This window comes from Otolemur garnettii, unplaced genomic scaffold (assembly GCF_000181295.1).
Source record: "Otolemur garnettii isolate 467f Iridium unplaced genomic scaffold, OtoGar3 scaffold00024, whole genome shotgun sequence".
In the NCBI taxonomy this organism is placed as follows: Eukaryota; Metazoa; Chordata; class Mammalia; order Primates; family Galagidae; genus Otolemur; species Otolemur garnettii.
In genome coordinates this window covers 18,071,674-18,084,874 of record NW_003852419.1, presented here as the reverse complement: position 1 = coordinate 18,084,874, position 13,201 = coordinate 18,071,674, and the positions used below count along the sequence as shown (strand labels likewise).

The 13,201-nt window shown below is 37.5% G+C and overlaps 1 protein-coding gene across 2 annotated transcripts in view; it reads right to left on the bottom strand.

Annotated features, from left to right (window-relative positions):
* The window catches only part of REL (REL proto-oncogene, NF-kB subunit), a 36,907-nt gene that overhangs the window by 8,784 nt on the left and 14,922 nt on the right, over window positions 1–13,201 (bottom strand). For both annotated transcript variants that reach the window (XM_023512132.1, XM_023512133.1), the window contains exon 4: window positions 9,733–9,824. In XM_023512132.1, coding sequence (XP_023367900.1) covers window positions 9,733–9,824 — 92 coding nt within the window. The remainder of the gene's footprint in view (window positions 1–9,732; window positions 9,825–13,201) is intronic.

Here is a 13,201-nt window from a genome sequence, read left to right as displayed (position 1 = left end):
GGCCCACCAAAAAACAATGCTGGCTGCAACCAAAAAATAGCCAGCCTGTGTCCCAGCTGCTTGGGAGGCTGAGGCAGGAGATTCGCTTGAGCCTAGGAGTTGGAGGTTGCTGTGAGCTGTGATGCCACAGCACTCTGCCCAGGGGGATAGCTTGAGGCGCTGTCTCAAAAAAAAAAAAAGAAAGAAAAGAAAGAAAAAAACAGACAACAGATCACAAAGAATCCAAATAATGAGATTTTCAGATTTACGATTTAAAATAACTATACTTAATATATACAGGGAGTTAAAAGATGAGTTTAGGGGAGAACTTTTAACTATAAAAAAATGAACCAAAGAAATTCTAAAACTGAAAAAATAAGCTGAAATTAAGAATAACATCAAATTTATTGGCCAAGTACAAGGGCTCAGGCCTATAATCCTGACACTCTGGGAGGCTGAGGCAGGTGGACTGTCTAACCTCAGGAGTTCCAAACTAGCCAGAGCAAGAGTGAGACCCCATCTTTACTAAAAATACTAAAACTAGCTGGGTTGTTGTGGCAGGTGCCTGTAGTCCCAGCTACCTGGGCAGCTGAGGCAAGAGGATCCTTGAACCCAAGAGTTTGAAGTTGTTGTGAGCTATGATGCCATAGCACTCTATCCAAGGTACAAAGCGAAAAAAAAAAAAAAAGAATAACATCAAATTTATCAAATGTTGTATAGAAAACGCTTTGTGTCTTAGACGTTTAATTCTTAAATGCTAAGGATTAAAATAAATTTACCAATATAGTTTATCACAAATTTTTATAATGTTAATTCACATTAAAGTCTTTAATCCATTTTCAGCTGATTTTTGTGTACTCTAATGGGAGGTAGGGAATCTAACTTAAATAATCATTTTTTTCAACTTCATTTATCAGACATTTCTTCCTTTCCTCTTCATTTATTATGCCACCTCTGTCATACAGTAAAGTGCTCTCTATTCCTAGCTCTGTTTCTGGGTTCTGAATTCTACTCCACTGGTCCATCGATATATCTATCCTTACCCCAATACTACATTGCCTTAATTAACACTTCTATCTGATAAGGTTGGTGTCTCCTCATTGTTCTTCTATAAAGCATCTTCCTGTTCTTATTTATAATTATCTTGTACTTAATGACAAATCTTGCTGGGGTGTTGTTTTCAATTACACAGAATTTATCTGTCAATTAGGGGGAAATGGCATCTTCACAACATTACTATCAGAGAGCACGGCATACTACTCCATTTATATAGCTGTTTTCTTTTCTTTTTTTGAGACAGAGTCTCACTATGTTGCCCTAGGTAGCGTGCCATAGCATCTCAGCTCACGGCAACCTCAAACTCTTGGGCTTAAGTGATTCTCTTGTCTTAGCCTCCCAAGTAGCTGGGACTACAGGAGCCCATCAAAACACCTGGCTATTGGCTCGGCACCTGTGCCTCAAGCGGCTAAGGCGCCAGCCACATACACCTAAGGTGGCGGGTTCGAATCCAGCCCGGGCCCGCCAAACAACAATGATGGCTGCAACCAAAAAATGGCCAGGCATTGTGGCGGGCGCATGTAGTCCCAGCTACTTGGGAGGCTGAGGCAGGAGACTCGCTTGAGCCCAGGAGTTGAAGGTTGCTGTGAGCGTGATGCCATGGCACTCTACCCAGGGGGATAGCTTGAGGCTCCGTCTCAAAAAAAAAAAACACCTGGCTATTTTTTCTTGCAAATGTCATTGGTGTTTAGCTGGCCCGGGCTGGGTTCAAACCCAGCACCCTTGGTGTATGTGGCTGGCACCATAACCACTGTGCTATAGGCACCAAGCCTATATAGCTGTTTTCTATAATCTCAAAATGCTATAATTTTCCTTAATTTTTTATTTTTAGAAATCTTAATTATTTCTTAGATTTGTTTCTATGTACTTCACATTTTCTGACAATATTTGCTTTAATCTTATCTTTTTATTATTTGCTGCTGATAGAAATATGACTGACTTGTATACTAATTTTTTATCTGCTTACCATTTTAAACTTACTATCTTAATAACATGTTTCATCTATCCTTTGGAGTTTTCATTGTAAATAATAGCTTCAAATAGCTCCAGTTTTATTTCCTCATTTTCAATCCTCATTCCTCTGCTTTTTGGAGGAGGGGGTGAGTCACTGCACATGTTACACTATCTACTACAAAACACTGCTCACTGCACTGGTCACAATCTTGAGTAGAATGCTGACTATAAGTGGTAAAAGTATGCCTCAGTTTCTTAATTCTAACCTTAAAGCAAATGCTTCTGATGGTTCCCTGATTTAGGAGAATGCTTGCTGTTAGACTTTTTATTAGATACATACACTCCACAATATAAAACATGATGTTTTATTCTGTAATTTGAGAAATGATACTCAGTTGTAATACACGAAAAATCTAACCGAAGGCAGCATGAGACCAAATTACCTTATGTTCCTCTTACACTAGTTAAAATTTCACTTTATACTTCATCAAAAGCACACTAGGTAACAGCTGTTCTCCTTCCTTTTTATGTTAAAGGTTCAAACTACTTTTAGAAATAAATATTACCCCTTATCTCTAAAATCAGCTTGTGTGTAACAAGAATTTCATTTTTAATCAAAAAGATATTATCATGCTGCATTTTTTTAAATCCCATTACTCTCTTCACCCCCACTGGTGTCTGCTGTCCTGAAACTGGTACATATTGGGTATATGTCACTCCCATCCATATTTCTTTTTGCAGCTTTTGGCCAGGGCTGGGTTTTGAAACCATCACCTCTGGTATATGGGGCCGGCGCCCTACTCCTTTGAGCCACAGGCACCGCCCTACTCTCATCCATAGTTTTAATGTCTTTACTTCACTGAGAATTGTGTGTGTGTGTGTGTTTAGCATGAATGATGGCTTTTTATTCAACATTATGCTTTTGAGTTTTATGCATATGGACACGTAAAATGAATATATTCATTTTAACTATGGAGTAACACACTCTGTTGGATGAATAAATTACAATTTAACTCAGAAGTAATATTAAAATATTTAACACTGGAGTGATTCACTGGCCTTGACCAATCAGAACATGCACCATCTCTGACAACATGGTTGGCCCTATCACTGGGTGCTGGCTGATGTGCCTTGCCCTCTTTGGATGGCCATTTACATTGATTTCTCTATTTCATTCTCTCAGACAATGTTATAGCATCTCCGTGTGTAGGTATGAAAGTTTCTTTAGGATATTTGGCAGTGACATTGCTACATCATCATATGATGTCTTCTCAACTTTATATTTATTGCCAAATTGTTTTCTGAAATAGTTGTATTAATTTATCCTCCTGTATTAACAGTATAGGAGAGTTCTCAATCTTGGGGAACACTAGATAATCTGATACTTTAAAATACTGGCCCATCAAGTTTGGTGTTAAGTTCATGCTGCATTTCTTTTGGAAGTAGGAATTAAATTTTTAAATCAATTATAATCTCTACTAGTTGTAAAGGTATGACATTTGTGAAATATTGACACTGTTAAGTATACTAGGATAAAAAAATAACAGGACAAAAATATAAAATAAATGGACTAACAATTTTAAGAACTATTTCTCATTTAAAGAAAAATATAAAGTTTAGTTATAATTAATTCACATCTATTACCTAAAATGTGTAAACTATCCTATATGTATAACAATAAAAATGTGTATGTACCAGGCAAAAGGTAACTGGTCCCAGCAACATGTCATTAATTTACTCATCCTTTGATTGTATTTACTGGGCATCCACACACTAAGTGTTAAATATAGATATGAACAGACAATGTCTGGGCTCGGAACCCATAGCACAGTGGTTACGGCACCAGCCACATACACCGAGGCTGGCGGGTTCAAACCCGGCCTGGGCCAGCTAAACAGTGACAACTGCAACAAAAAATAGCTGGGCAGTGTGGTGGGCACCTGTAGTCCCAGCTACTTGGGAGGTTGAAGCAAGAGAATTACTTAAGCCTAAGAGTTTGAGGTTGCTATGAGCTGTGACACCACGGCACTCTATTGAGGGGCGACAGTCTTGATAAAAAAGAAAAGACAATGCCTAACCTTAGTGAGATAAGTGTCTGAATAAGAAATAGGTACATAAACTAAAAATATATAATACAACACGAAAAGTGTCATAATGAGAATATGTTCAAGGAACACTGAAATCAAGAACGTACCTAAATTCTACAGCTAATCAAAGAAGGTTTGAAAAACGCTGAGTGCAGTGAACAATGAAGAATATACATGGGCCATTTTATTCTTAATTTTTAAGCTTCAAATTTTCAGTTGTGAGGAAGCACTCTTATTTCCTTGTAATAAATCAGACTTCAGAGACGAGAATCTTATTAAAGGTAAGATTGTCTTATTAAACTGTATTCTCTATCAGACTGCCAAATAATGTAATTCTCCCGCACTCAACTACATAACACAGTCCTCTGCTTTCATAACAACTCAATATCCTTTGAACGTGGAAAAACAGTCAAATATCTAATACAACTGAATTGCAAATTATTTATGGTCAAAACAAATTTTGTTGCACAGAATTTAATATGGTGTTTAGACATCCTATAGAGTTGAATCACCACACATTAAAATTTCTAGCATGTCATTAAATACATAGCTAGAAAATGATAAATAATTTTTAAAATTTTTCAGCTTTTGCAGTAATAATTCTCTGCCACTCTTCTTATAGCTAACCAGACATTGTTACAATTTGATATGGGAGCTCTTAATTAAACTCCTAACTCAGTTTGGCCTTTGCCATACATGAGACAATTTATTTTTGTTTGTTTGTTTGTTTGTTTTTTGAGACAGAGTCTCAAGCTGTCATCCTGGGTAGAGTGCCATGGCATCACAGCAACTTCAAACTCTTGGGCTTAAGCGATTCTCTTGCCTCAGCCTCCCAAGTAGTTGGGACTACAAAGCCCACCACAATCATTGTTGTTTGGCAGGCTCAGGCTGGATTTGAACCTGCCAGCTCCGGTGTATGTGGCTGGCACCCTACCCACTTGAGCTACAGGCACCGAGCCACATGAGGCAATTTGAACAATAAACATGAAGCCACAAGTCTGACACTATTAAATTGCTGTATATCACCACTGACAAGAAATAGTTCTTTAGTTTTAAAGAACTAATGGCAAGAAGGATAAGGACTGGTTCAAAACATACTATATAAGGGAGTACACAAAATAATCCTATGCAAAGTAAAAATAATTCCTTTTATTTTTGCCTCGTATTTGATTTTCAGAGAATAGAGTGTCATAATCAGATAGCAATAGTCTATACACCAGAACTTACAGATCCTATTCTACTAAATAATTCTAATTCCCTTATTTCTAATGTCATAAAAATATAACACAAAAACAAAGTCAGCTAGTCTCTTCTAATTCTTTACCAGTAGCATTTTTCTATGTGAAGTGATGTATCTATAAGAAAATGCCAACTTAGCTATGACAAATTCCTGTAAGTGGTACAATGTATATCTAGTATACACTCCAAATAACAAAATAAACATTCAAAGAAAGAAGATAATTCTGCCATAGAGTTCAGGTTATTTTAGTTGGTTTTTAGTGTTTTAAGTTTTTTTAGAGTGCTTAGATATTTTTTATTTTGCTTGGTAAGAGAAATGCAAAACATCTGAAACAGACACTCTAGGTCTTATTTCAATATTCTGGGAACAAAACACATGTTTCTGTTACAGAAACTGTATAAGAATACAGAATGAAAGCTATCCTAACAAATCTATTTAAATTTATAACCTGTCCCCTATCTACAACTTTCCTGCCTCCTTATACTGCTTTTTTCTTTTCTGTTAGCACTTTGTCTATTATATAAATTACTTGTTTTATAAATTTGCTAATTGTTGGTCTCTCTCCATTGCATATAAACTCTTCACAGGCAGGAGGTTTTATCTGTTTTATTTACTGACTTCTCCCAAGCACCTAGAACAACCTAGGACTCTAAGGCTAAATGAAGTAAAAACCTGCTGAAGGAATGAATGGCTGAGGAGTTAATAGAGGGAACCTGTTGTGTGCAGGCAGGAAACTGAGCAGCTCAAAGCACCTACTTGTAAAGATAGATATTTATGTAACGGTAATAAAAATACATGTTTAGTGACAAACAGCAATGTAAACAAGATTCCATCACAGAGACTGTCTGCAAGGAGAATTAAATGATCCAATACATGTCACAAAGCTTTTCATGATTAATGGATGAGTAATAAACAGTCTAAGTAGGAGAATATTTTCTTGGGGTTAAGAAAACTCAGAGGGCTTTCAGGACATTGGGGGTAAGGAAAATAGCCTGAACATTTTTTGTAGACAAGTACAAACAAGCCATGTTCATTCATTCATTTTTTCTTCCAACACATTTTAATTAAGCCTTTACCACGTGCCAGACACTGGGCTAGGTGCCAGAGAGATACACAGAAGACACTCCTCACCCTTCAAAGTCTCACAATTTAGTACAGCAGAAACATGTAAACAAAGTTACAGCAAACCACACTAGAAATACGTACAAGCACTCTGGGGAAACGGGGACTACCTAGCCCTGCCGAGGAAGTAAAAGAAGGTTTAATGTGATCCTTATTCAAATGTGAAAGCTGAGCAGGAAAAATTCGCCAGGCAGATCAGGGTATTCCATGCAAGTGAAGAGCACGTATAAAAGCATAGTGTTGAGAAAGAACACGGCTTTCCTAAAAGTGCAAATAGTTCAGAATGGCAAAAACAAATGTGCACTCAGTGGTAGGAAAAGGAAGGGTAGGAAGCTGAAGGAGAAGATTAAAGCTGGAATGGAAAACAAGGATCAGATCATGAAGGGCTCTGAATGCCATGCTTGAGAAGCTGATCTTGGCAAGTAAATCAGAGTTCCTCAAAGTATGGTCCATGGATCACATGCATCAGAATCATCTAAGCCAGATATTTTAAAAGTAAAATTAATTCAATGGCCTGAATAAGCACTAACAAAGAAAAAGAGGAAGAAAGGAGGAAGGGAATGAAAGGAAAAGAATGGAATAGAATTCAAAGTGCACTGCATGTAGTAAAAGAATCATTGCAGTAAGGGTGTGTAGGTGTGTTGGTGTGTGTATAGAGCTGAGGAATAAAATCTGTTTCTTACTGTGGGTTACAGTCAAAGAACACCTCTGATCTAGGTGCTTGTTAGAATGTAGGACCCATACTAGCCCTTTCCAATCAGTAGAGTATGGCCAGGAATCTATGTTCTCAGCAAGTACATTGCTTTGCATTTTGAATTTAAGGACCACTGCAAAAGTTTACGTTTGTTTGGAGATCTGAAGGATAATAAACAGAATTCTGAAATGAGTGTATATACTGCTTGGAGACCGACCAAAAACAGAGATAAGAACACAAGTTTAAACAAGTTTTAACCTGAACAATGGTTCAGGTAAAAATGATGTGAGCTTACATTCCTACAATGGCAGTAAGAAGGGAGAGGACTGCACTGAGATGGTCCGGGAGGGTGAACAATACAGTTTTTCTGGCATAGTTAAGGATTCATGAGGAAGAACAGTGAAAGGGAAGGTAAGTTAGATATCTGGAGCTGTATATGGATGACATCGAATGTAGGGCCATTTAGTTTTTAAGCTATATAAAACGTCATTTCAAGTTTTTGATCATAATAATATGCTAAAGCACTATTCTAAGAAGATTATTGTAAGGGGAAAAAACTACAACTCAAATCATGAGGTGATGAGTTCCTAAACTATAGAGACAGCAAAAGGGAGAAGGAATGAGTGTTAAAGTATTAACTGAACGTGAAGGATCAGCTGAGAAGACTGTGCCTTCCCCAAATCAATATACATCTAGGCAACATACCAGAGTTATTAAAGACTATTATGACCTTGGAGCCAGACAAATCCTAGCTAGTATTCGATTCCTAGCTTCACTACTCACTAGCTATATAGTACCTTGAGCAAATTACTTAACTTTTCTACACTTCCAATTTCTTACTTAGAAAATGGGGATAAAATAGTACTTATCTCATAGGTTGTCATAAGGATTAAATGAGTAAAAAATGTAAATCACTTACTATCTATGGCAACTGTTTTAAGCTCCATATGAGTGTCCATTCTTAACATCATACCTAGTTGTGGAATGCCAGTAACCAAACAACAACAACAATAACAACAAAACAACTTCTATAGATAGCACCTCCTTTTAAATGCCTTGACCACTGGAGATGTGGGTTTTAATTCTAGCTCTGCCACTTAGATTTGCTGCATGACTTGGGACATTTGCATAACAACTTTCTCTTCTGGAAAGTAGTATTGTTTCAAAGGTTAAATAAAACAGTGTAAATAAAGCACTTAACATTTACTCCCCTACATACATGAAGTACTTAATAAATGAAGCTATTATTTATAATTTCCTTATTCTATATTGTATCTAGATGGTCTCTTTAAGTCTGTCATTTTAATATGGCAATGAATCAAAATTTTAAGTGAGCATACTCTCCACCCAGAAATTTTTTGCTTCTGAAAATTTATCCTAGGGAAATAATCACATAAGAGCTCAAAGTGGGCCAGGCGTAGTGGCTCACACCTGTAATCCTAGCACTCTGGGAGGCCAAGGTGGGACTGCTTGAGGTCAGGAGTTCAAAACCAGCCTGAGCAAGAGTGAGATCCTGTCTCTACAAAAAATAGGAAACTTAGCTGGGTGCGGTGGTATGCACCCACAGTTCCAGTTATACAGGAGGCTGAAGCAAGAGGTTTGCTTGAGCCCAGCAGTTTGAGGTTGCTGTAAGCTAAGCTGAGGCCAGAGCACTCTAGCCTAGGTAACAGAGCTCAAGTGATCCTTTCACCCTGGCCTTCCAGAATGCTAGGATTACAGGTGTGAGACACTGTGCCTGGCTTTTCCTAAATTATTTTTAAACAGGAAAAACACAAACCAATAATATAAAGATGTCTTAAATATGACAAAGAAATCTAATCTTTGAAAATCTTGTAGTCACTCAATTCCTGATTTATACATATTTAAGCAGCTGCAGAAGACTCTAGAATGGAGATTACTGTAAGTACAGGATGCCAGCTTCTAGCTTGGTTGTCATTTATACCAGATATGGCCAAAAGTATAAATGCTTAATAAATGCTATCACAAATAAAATCCACTGAACAGTAAACATCTAATCATATACACAAAGACACTATGAAATATTTTGTGTGGTTTCCACTCTACTTCTACATTGGGATTAAGTTTTGCTGATGAATATGCCCTTAAGTTAAATATGTTACAATACCTTATAAATATAGTACTTATTCAACATTCAGAAAAGGGGGATGTATATTGTCTACTGGAAGTGGCATAAGGCCTCATTCAAAGAAATCAGAACTTTTTTTTTTTTTTAAGCCTACAGCATTGGTATTCCAGGTGGTCTCCCATCCAAGTACTAACCATGCCTCATCATGCTCAGCGTCCAACAACAGATGAGATTGAGCAAGAAATCAGAACATTTTGAGAAAGTTTTCTTATAGAAAACAAAACCACTCTCCATTAATACCAGAAAGCTTTGTATATGTAAACTGTATTTTTAACAGGTTGATCTTAAATACTACACTTTCATCCCTCACATACGGGTATAAGTCAACAAGTAGAAAAGTGAATGCAGGTTAAAGATATAAATAACTTTTAAAACAAAGGTTCAAGATATAAATAGAAATCACACAGTAAGTTAATACCCAAATAATAGAAATAATTATATCAAACATACTTACCATTGAAAGGATTGATTCCTGCCTTTATTCTTGAAATAACAGCTTCTTTTACTTCTTTTTTCTTTACACATCTAATACCCAAATTTTGAAAACTAGAAGAAAAAAACAGAACTTTCAAAACTGCATTATACTTAACCATGAAGACTGGTAGAGAAATCAGGCATCCACTGAGCGAGTGAGTCATCTGAGCACTGCCTAGAGGGGTCTGCTGAGCCAGACTGTAACTTTTCAGGTTAACACTGAAAAGTCACTGTGCTGTCAGAAGGACACACTAAAACATGAATACACTTCCAATTGGTAAGATAAAGATGAGAGGGTGGCTCGGCAGCGATAGCTCAACCAGCTAAGGCGCCAGCCACGTACACCTAAGGTGGCGGGTTCAAATCCCCAGCCCGGACCCGCCAAACAACAATGATGGCTGCAACCAAAAAATAGCCGGGCGTTGTGGCGGGCGCCTGTGGTCCCAGCTACTTGGGAGGCGGAGGCAGGAGACTCGCTTGAGCCCAGGAGCTGGAGGTTGCTGTGAGCTGTAATGCCACAGCACTCTACCCAGGGGGACAGCTTGAGGCTCTGTCTCAAAAAAAAAAAAAAAAAAGATGAGAGGGTAAAAAAGTGGGGCTGTATTTCTAAAAGACTATTAGAAGAAAAATAGTACATACTGTATCACTTTTATATACAGTATCTTACAATTACATCTTACTAACATGCTGTGTCAAATATACCAAAGTAGATAGAGATTATCAGGAAAGGCACAGCAAAAAGCTAAAATTCATCTCCCAAACAAATTCATAATGAAATCAATAAAATCTGTATATGTGATGATGTAAAGCAAAAGCCATAAAAAGATGTAGCCATAAAAACCCCACAAGTATTTTTTCCCAACCCCCAACAAGTGTTATATACATTTAAAAAAAAAAAAGTAGAGGTTACTAACATTTAAAAATCAGGGCATTCTTCCTTTCTTTGGGATACCATGCCACTCTCTTGCCCCACCATCTTCCCTTCTCTCTGCTCTCTTCTTTCATTCTTTCTCATCTCTTCTCCTCTACTCTCTTTCCTTTCTCTAAATAAGACGAAAAATTTTTTTAAAAAGCCAAAACATTTAAAAATCAGGTAACTGCAGTAACCTCCCGACTCATAGTCAGAAGCTTCGAGTCCCCACTGGCTGAACAGAGCCGCTGTCCCTCGTTTGGCAGTTTAGTAGTGGGGAGGCTGGAGAAGGAAGCAACAGCCGTTTGAAGCCATGAATAGGGTCCAAAACCCATCTGTTGCTCAGACTGGAATTTCAGTGGAATGATTAGACAGTCTGGTTCAATAGACTCCTGTAGGCAGTGCGCAGATGACTCATTCACTCAGTACACACAAAAGATAGTGGCACAATTTTGCTCCATCATTTGCTGTGTCTCAGGCCCAGATGACACCAGTTCTCTCTGAAATGTTCATTCCCGCAAATGTGATTCTAAAATGATATGAAAACTTTCAAGGGTGACTAGTACAGAACCCTCCTCTCTCTTGGAAAACATAATTCAAGTAAAAAAAAAAATTTTTTTTTTTTTTTTGAGATAGAGTCTCAAGCTGTTACCCTGGGTAGAATGCCATGGTGTTACAGCTCACAGCAACCTCAAACTCTTAGACTTAAGCGATTCTCTTGCTTCAGCCTCCCAAGTATCTGGGACTACAGGTGCCTGCCACAAGGTCTGGCTATTTTTTTTTTTTTTGGTTGTAGTTTTCATCATTGTTGTTTGGCGGGCCCAGGTTGGATTCGAACCTACCAACTCTGGTGTATGTGGCTGGTGTCCTAGCCACTTGAGCTATAGGCACCGAGCCTCAGGTAAAGTTTTTAATGGATTCTGAAAGTGATCATGTTTTGAAGATGAATGACTCCATTTAAAAACACGAAGTCAAAAGGATCATGAAACCTACTTTTAAAAATCTCTTAGTCACTGTGAGGCTTAATTAACATCTTATAAAAAATTAAAAACATAGAAAAACAGAAATAAATAAAAAAATAAAAATCAGGTAACTGCATATGAACATTCCTGGTTTCTCCTGAACATTTTAAAGGTTTGGCAATACCAGGCTGGCAGAGAGACAAGCGTCCTGGGCCGAGCATCTGCAACCCCACTGAAGCAGGGCTCTCCAGTTTGCTACAGCCCCAGCTAATCCCCCTCCACTTAAGCCCTCCTCTCATTTAGGCTGCCTGCCTAGCCCTACAGAGATAAAATTTTTGAGCTTTGACTTCACTGCTAGCAGCAGTGGAATATGCTTTATATACCGTATCATATGAAACTATAATAATCACTCATTGTAAAAAAGTACTGAAGTTTTTATTTATTAGAAAGAGGTTTAATACTAACAATATTTAGTAAGTCTCAACGTGTCATTTATGGAAAAGTTCTCAATAGCTACAAATATTACTAATTTGCATATGTGTAGTAGAGATGGGGGCAGGGGGAACTCCCCCACCACCACCAGTCATATTTGTTCCCACATGGAAAAACCATGACATCAGTCAAATTGGGTGGGTGTGAATAAGGAAGCAAAACTCAACTATCATAACATTACTATTTGTTCAAACTTCACAGAGTACTTGCAACCAGGGGCTGCTTTGCTTGCCTCTCTCTCTTATGCTGTCTCATGTTCACCACACTTGTGATTTTGTTAGCACCTAAAATATTTTTGACATTTCCTTCCTCTGGCTGTAGTGACTAAAAAACAAATCTTGAATTTTTAATCCTTTCTTCAGATCCTACAACTATAATCCTTTTCCTCAAAAGTACTCCACTTTCTTGAAAAAAATCTTAGTTTGGTTCTTTTTCTTTCACAAAAAATTTTAAAAGACTTCTTCATTTTAATATATTTATGTAACACTTGATTTTATCTGAATAATTATTCACAAAATGTTAGAAATTTCTGAAATTCTGACATGAGGGAACCAATGATCATAGAGATTATTAAATCAATTATTCGTTCACAGTCATTCACCAAGTTTTGGGGTTCCTACTATATACCAAAAATTTCTGGAAGATAATGAGGCTATGTAATCCCTCCCCTCACAGAGCTTATAGTCTAGTACAGGGGTCAGCAAACTATAACCAATGGACCAAATCCCACACACCGCCTGTTTTTATAAATGAAACATGACTGGAACACACAGCCATACTGTCCATAGCTGCTTTCATGCTACAACAGCAGAACTGAGCAACAGAGACCGTGTGGCCTACAAAACCTAAGATATTTACTATCTAGCCTTTTATAGAAAAAGTTTGCTAACTTCTGGTCTAGTGAAGCAGATAGGTATTAAATAATCACACACAGAAATCATACAAGTTTTATGAAGGAGATTTACATGACCTTATAGGAATCCGTGATGGGAGAGAGTTGATCAATTCAAATAGGGCTTTCTGTAAGAAGTGATACTTACTATGAATAGAGAGAAAAGAGACTTCCTGGCAAAAGAAACAAGTTA